We start from the raw sequence: 7490 nt of genomic DNA, 5'->3' as shown, positions 1-7490 counted from the left end.
CGGCGACACCTGCGGCGACGGGCGCCGAGGGAGGGGAAACCCGAGGGGTTCCTTGGAGAAGTGGCGCGTCCCGGGGCGGCGGCTGATGAAGAAAGACGCGGTGCCGAGAAACCCCTGAGCTGGAAGGGGCCACAGAGGGGCCGGCATGGGCCCCGCACGGCCCGCACCTTGGCTGCTGCTCTTCACCTGGCTCCCAGCAGGTGAGCCGTGGAATAATGGGACCCTCCCTGGGCCCGAGCAGACAGGAGGCCGTGGTTGCCTGGCCTCGCAGAGCTGGCCACCGGCAGGGCAGTGGCGGCCAGGGCCGCGCTCCGGTGGCGCTTGGCCTGGGCGCCAGGAGGTGCGGGGACCGGATCGAGTTTCCGCCAGTGGGAACCTGTTGTTTTCCTCTTTTATTAACCCGGGCCCTTCCCAAACAGGTGCAACTGAGACGGAAACCTCCTGCAGGTATTAGGCACTTCTTGATCTCTGAAGCGGAATTGGTCGAGGCAAATGCACCATTCTTAAATTAGGAATTACTTTTTCCTCTCATCTGATACTTGCTTTTTTAGGGTTTAGATGTGGTGATAACCATATTGGCCCAAACGTGCATTTATTTCATTTTTGGAGGGTTATAATGTGTCGTCAGTATATAAAGGAATGTTTTGGCATGATTCTAAGTCAAGACCATGACGTGTCACCCTGTCTAGTGTTTGCTTTTCTACTTTCTTTGTATCCACCCACTTCCCTCCCTGACTTCACCCCTTGTTCATTATCTCCCCCTCAGGTACCGAGCCATCTACCCTCTCAGCTTCATCCTCTTACCCCCAACACCAGTCCTCTCTCTGCTTTGAAAAGCATGGTTTTGTGTATCTCTTGCAAGTATGACAGGCATATGTATCTGCTTTAGTGAAACCAGGTAGGAAATGATGGCAGAGGAGGGAGGAATGTACAGGCCCTTTCAACCCTTTTCCAATTAGGATGTAGGTGTGACCTTGCATACAAAGATTTATAAGTTCCCTTGGAATTTCCACCCTGGTTTACTTCACTTACTCTCTTCCCTGGCCTCCTTAGGAGTAGCTGCCCTCATACCTCTAAGCTGTCAGTCTACTCAGACTTTGCTCACACACTCATTCGAGTCTTGCATTTTTTGAAGGGAAAAGATGTAATATGAAGGTATAGGCAGACTGTCCTTGTTTTGTTTTGTTTTTGAGTTAGAGTCTCACTCTGTCACCCAGATTGGAGTGCAATGGCACATTCACGGCCACCGCAGCCCCGACCTGCTGGGCTCAGGTGATCCTTCTGCCTCAGCCTTCCAAGTAGCTGGAATTACAGGCATGTGCCTCCACTCCTGGCTAATTTTTTGATTTATCGTAGAGATGAGGTCTCACCAAGTTGGCCAGGCTGGTCTTGAACCCATGGGCTCAGTCAGTCCTCTCGCTTCGGCCTCCCAAAGTGCTGGGATTATAGGTGTGAGCCACCACACCCGGCCTAGAATGTCCTTTTTTACAAGCCTGATAAGACATGAAAATTGCTCCAGTATAACCAAATCTCATTCAGACAATTTTCTACAATAACTTAAGCTTAATGCTGACAATAAGAGGGAGGGAGGATTGCAAAAGGGTAGAACAACTAGAAAATTGATATCCCTGAGGCCCTCTGGCTTACAAGGTTTTCTGCAGGATAGAGGTCTTAGAACTTGTCTGGGTCTAACAAGCCTAGATGTCAAACACCCATAATGCACAAGGAAATGAACTAAACCTCACCTAAATTTAAGTGTCCAAAATTCCACCAGAGCAATCACCAGCTTAGATTGTGAATGCAAATGTGTGAAAATCCCACAGCTTTGCACAGTCTTCTCTCCTGTGCCTCACATGCTCATCTCAAACTTCACAGCAGCTGGGGATTTCTGAAGCTGCCTGAGCTGCCTTTTAAGGGAAATAGTGGTCTGCTCCCACCTCTGCCCCTGGGAACTCCATCCCCAGAGTTAAGACTTCATGGACAACAGTCACATGGGTCAACAGAATAAGAAAAGAAGCTTTATAAACAAAAGAACCCCATTAGGGTATAAGCCCCAGTTCTTAAATCACCAGCATCATGTTTTAAATCCTATCCAACTACTGTGAAGATTTTTGAACACTGAACATTTTCAAAATACCAAAAGGTATTTTCTTATACAGATTGAGCATACATTATCCAAAAATCTGAAATCTGAAATGCTTTAAGATTCATAACTTTAAGAGTTGACACCTCGAGTGGAAAATTTCACACACAAGTACTTAACACAAACTTAATTTCATGCACCACAAAATTACTTAAAATGTTGTATACAATTACCTTCAGGGTATGTATATAAGGTATATATGAAACAAATGAATTTCGTGTTTAGACTTGGGTCTCATCCCCAAGATATCTCATTATATATATGCAAATATTCTAAAACCTGAAAATATCTAAAATTTGAAACACTTTTGGTCCCAAGCATTTTTGGATAAGGGATACTCAAGCTGTAATAAGCATCGTGCTAAATGGATGGGGACTTCAGAAAGCAGAGTTCCAAGTCGTTAAAAACCAGGCACACAGTGTTAGTAGCCAGGACACTGAAGTAATGCAATTACATAGACTGGTGTGTACCTAGCATTCTTTAGACAGGTGACACATTTTAGAACTAGAGAGTACTGAAAGCAAAAAAGTTCCAAGTGAACATCTAAATTCATTGCTATTTCATAGATGGGAAGTTGAGATTTTAACTGTGACTCCAATACTTTAAAAGGAATCAGCTAATTTAGCAGATGTTTTCCCTAAATATGTATAAGAATAGAAACAAAACTATATTCAGCTATTTAATGTGGGTTTGCATCAATGACGTTTGTTTGACTTTGAGCAAGTCTCTGAACTGTTTGAAGCTTTCAGTAAATAGGAATGATTATAGTACATATTTTATAAAGTTTTTGTGAGGATTAAAAGAAATGCAGGTTTTAAAGTACTTAATACAATGCCGAAACAAAGTGAGGGAAGGCTTAATACATATTAGCCCTGCTGATAATAGTAGTCATGATTTACAGCCAAGCAGAATTGTTTAAAGCGAATTTTAAAGAAACAGATTAAGTTGTATACTCCTTCCTTTATAGCTAAGAAAATGTGAGCTAATGGATGGCTATTAGGTTGGAATTTGAAATCTGCCTCTTGTTAGTTGTGACTTTGGATGAATTACTTAAACTCCCTTCATCTAGAAAACAGGTTAAATTCCTGACAAGCCAACCTCCCCTCCCCCGCTAACAAGGCCCACTTTTGTTGGGTGGGTTAAGGTCAAGTACAATGTCTATAACGTGGTCATCACTTGGAAAATACTGGGCATGATTCCCTCCCCACTGCCTCCTCCCTTTATTTTTAAGCCAAACTTCCCAAAACGTCTGTTAAGATTAAACTGAAGGTCAAGCTTCCTCTCTTGTTCTCCGTATCTACCAAAGGAGTGCTTTTCAGAAAATTTTCTCACAGCTCCTAGTAAGAAATAGAGTTTACATTGTGACATTTGCATAAATACATATGGTTTATAAAATAGAAGTAAAACGTTAACAAGCAAATTTTGTTAATATGTTAGATAAAATAATTGACAGCAACTATTTTCTTATTGATATTTAAATTCATGGAAAATAATCCCACATTAACAGTATTAAATAGAGGCACCCAGTAAGCTGATTTTGTCAACACCCACTGAAATCTGTCATATGCACTTTGGAAAACCCTGTACTAGAGTGTGTTCATTTTGGTCCACTACCTTGTTCCCGTCTGTCTCTAAAGAAGAGTCAACCCAATTCTCTGATTAGCATCCAAGTTCCCATAATTACAAAGTATGAGCCATTATTGAAATTGTGTCCGATTTAGGTACCCCATGGTCACTATGGCTTGGGGCTCCTGATGAAGCTTCTGAGGTCATGAAGTCTTGTGAAATCACCACAATCCTTGTGCTCTGACCCATGTAGAGATCTGTTGTCAGAGATGTGTGCACGTGTGTTTAGAAAGAAATAAAATTGGGCTGGGCACAGCGACTCATATCTATAATCCCAGCACTTTGAGGAGGCTGAGCTGGGAAGATTGCTTGAGCCCAGGAGTTCAAGACCAGCCTGGGCAACATAGCAAAACCTTGTCTCTACCAAAAAAAAATTAAAAATTAAAAAAAAAAAATAACCGAGCTTGGTGGTGCATGCTTGTAGTCCCAGCTACTTAGGGGCCTGAGGTAGGATTGTCTGAGCCCAGGAGGTTGAGGCTACAGTGAGTCTTGATCGTGCCACTGCATTCCAGCTTGGGTGACAGAGTGAGACCCTGACTCAAAGAAAACAAAAAGAAATACATAAATAAAATTTATCACACAGGTGATGTGAAAATAGTTGTTCCCTAAAACATTAAGATAAGGCTTAAGTGCCTACAGTGTTTTGTGTTATGGGCTAATATCTCTGGTTGCCTTTATCTAACCACAAAGTTTTTTCTTGGAATGAAAATTTAGTTTTCCTCCAGTTCTGAAAGAATGTGTGTCATTTGTACCTTTGAGAATTTTTTTTTTAATATCATGTTTGATCATCAGACATCATTACAGATCCACACAGCCATCTACTTGTATTATCATTCTTTGGGACATCAGAGAGCAGACACTGAAGGGGCAAGATCCTTAGAGAGAGAGCATATAATCCAGTCATTTTCCCTGGGTGGTAGGGGTGGAGATGTCGATCACACTGAAGACTTAATGGATCCTTGTAAAGATCCCTGATATAGTGGATAATAAATGGAGCTTCTCTGACTGAGAAGGATATGTGTGGTAGATGAGAGACTACCCACTCAGCTGCCCCTTGCCTCTACAGGGGCCCCGGCAACACCTCCCCAGAATCCCAGTGCTCTGATGAACACAAGTGGAAATCATTCCCAGCCCGTGTATTCCCCTCCCAGACAGTTTTACAGATAAGGAAATCTGAGTCCAAATAAGCCATGTGTCTCAGGTTTGACACAGTGGAGTTAGTTTGAGAGCTGGGACCAGAACCCTGATGTTCTCACCCTTTGCCCATTGCTCTCTTTCTTTATTTCATACTGTGGAGCAGGGTTTTTTTTGTTGAACTGAATTCTATTATACAGAAATAGAAAGGGGTGACTGCCTCCTAGATGTCTAACAAAATGCTGATTATTAAACATCTTGCCCCAGCAACAATGCAGTGGAATGAGTTGTTGGATAATTAGTGTTATCGTCCACCTGGGTTTCTTTCATCAAATTCATTTATTTTGTTATTTAAAGTTTGAGGGGGGGGAATAAAATTGTTTAAGAACTGAGAAAATGGTCAGGCTCGGTGGGTCAGCCTGTAATCCCAGTACTTTGGGAGGCCGAGGTGAGTGGATTGCCTGAGCCTGGACAACTTATCAAGACCTCATCTCTACAATAAATAAAAAATTAGCCAGGCATAGTAGCACACGCCTGTACTACTTGGAAGGCTGAGGTGGAAGGATTGCTGAAGTCCAGCAGGTCAATGCTGGAGTGGCTGTGACTGTGCCACTGCGCTCCAGCCTGGGCAACAGAGTGAGACTCCAACTCAAAAAAAAAAAGAACTGAGAAGACTCTGGCCGTGCCTTATATCTCTCTCCAGTTCTTTCTAGATCTAATCTTGAGATGAAACTGGATTGGAGGAAAGCAATTTTGACACCTTTTTTATTTTCCATACCCAGTTATCAAGTTCTGTTACTTAGTTCCAGGATCTGCCCCTTCGTTTCTATTCCAGTGACAGTACTCATGCTAGCCTACCCTAAGAAATCTCACCATCTCCTTACCTCTAGGCCTGCTGCCTCTCTGTCTAGTTCCAAGCATCTTCTACCCAGATGATAGGTTAACATACCTGAGTACATCTTTCCCACCTTCATTTTAATCCTCCATCCAAGAACCTCTAGTAGATCCCATAGATTATAAGGTGGATGAAAACTCTTTGTTTGGAAGTCGAGGCTAATTCTGGCTTCACTGACATGGATGGACAGCTTTGTCCCCTTGATATGGGCTTGGTCTTATTGTACCCACTTTCCCCTCAACACACACCCTTCTTTCTTGCTTTTTGTCGGACCATCCCACACATGGTTAACTGTAACCATTTGTCTTCTGAACTTTTAGGGCACCTAACATTTGTTCCGGCCGGGCATAGTGGCTTGTGCCTGTAATCCCAGCACTTTGGGAAGCTGAGATGGGAGGATTCCTTGAGCCTAGGAGTTTGAGACCAGCCTGTGTATCATAGTAATACCTTACCTCTACAAAAAAATCAAAAATCAGCCTAGCCTGTGGTAATGCGCACCTGTGGTCCCTGCTACTCTGGAGTCTGAGGTGGGAGGGTTGCCTGAGCCCAAGAGGTCGAGGCTATAGTGAGCCATGATCATGCTACTGCACTCCAGTCTGAGTGACAGAGTGAGACCCTGACTCAAAAGTAATAATGACAAAATCATTTGTTCTAAGCAATTTAGCTTATCTTGCATAAATTTGCTTGTTCTTTCATTCAGCAAATGTTTAATGTGCACTGTGTGCAAGGCATTGTGCTGGCACCCCAAAGCATCATGATCCTGGTCCTTGTGGTGCTTATGTTCTAAAGGGGTTATAAATGAATGTAGAAATACAGTTGTGACAGGGGCCACGAAAGAGAAATACGAGGTACCACAGAGCACATAACGGGTGGATTTCGCTTCATCAGGAGGCCTTCCGTGAAGAGGTGATGAGCTGCGGAATGATCATTCCAAACCAAAGGAATAACAGGTGCAAGTCTGCTGGTTAGGAGCTTAGTGAGAACGAGAGATGGAAAAAATGTTGGTGTGACTGAGTGGAGGACACCGTGGGGAGCGTGGTGGAGATAAGGCCAGAGCGGTGGGTAGGACCGGGTGTGCGTGACTTTATGGGTCACGGTAGAAGGCTTTGTGTGTATGTTGAGAGCAATGGACAGCTGTTCCAGGTTTTTAAGGAGGAGGAGTTGGGAGACTAACAGCAATGTGGAATCCACATAGAGAGGAGCCAGAGGGTGTGCATGTATAGTACCAGTTAAGCTGAGGCAGTATGTAGGCTGGATGTGATAGTAGCTTGTACTAGGATGGTAGTGAAGATGAGAAGGGCATAAATACTTAGGAGATAAATAAATCCAATTTGATGATAGATCGCATGTGGAGTGTGAGGGCAAAAGAGGCATAAAGATGATTCCTAGTTTGGAGTCTTGCCCATTCACTGAGATGCGAAATCAGAGAGAGGTCCCAGTTTGTATGGAAGGATAATGATTTAGATTTGATCTTAATTTAGAGTTTGAAACAACCAAGAAGAACTATCAGGAGCATTTGGATACATGTGTCTGTCCAGTCTCCTATTGTACAGGAGTGAGATTTAATATTCAAAGCTCTCGTTTCTTTGTAACCCTATACAACACCTGTGACATAACAGGAAATGCTTTGTCTGTGTGTTTACTTGTTTATTGTTGATTCTCCCTCCAGGAGCATGAGTTCCAAGAGTGCAG

General features: G+C 43.3%; 1 protein-coding gene across 2 annotated transcripts in view; it reads left to right on the top strand.

Annotated features, from left to right (window-relative positions):
* Positions 1–21: 21 nt before the first annotated feature.
* ILDR1 (immunoglobulin like domain containing receptor 1) overlaps positions 22–7490 on the top strand; it is a 40526-nt gene continuing 33057 nt past the window's right edge. The window contains exon 1 of one of the 2 annotated variants that reach the window (XM_008052984.2): positions 22–200. In XM_008052984.2, coding sequence (XP_008051175.1) covers positions 146–200 — 55 coding nt within the window. In that variant the 5' untranslated portion in view covers positions 22–145. The remainder of the gene's footprint in view (positions 201–7490) is intronic. The other variant, XM_008052985.2, reaches the window with a different exon arrangement.

The sequence above is a fragment of the Carlito syrichta genome, unplaced genomic scaffold (assembly GCF_000164805.1).
Source record: "Carlito syrichta isolate Samal-C Ts95f unplaced genomic scaffold, Tarsius_syrichta-2.0.1 Scaffold287760, whole genome shotgun sequence".
Taxonomy (NCBI): Eukaryota; Metazoa; Chordata; class Mammalia; order Primates; family Tarsiidae; genus Carlito; species Carlito syrichta.
Note: the sequence above shows the minus strand (reverse complement) of the source record. Positions and strands in the feature narration are given on the sequence as shown.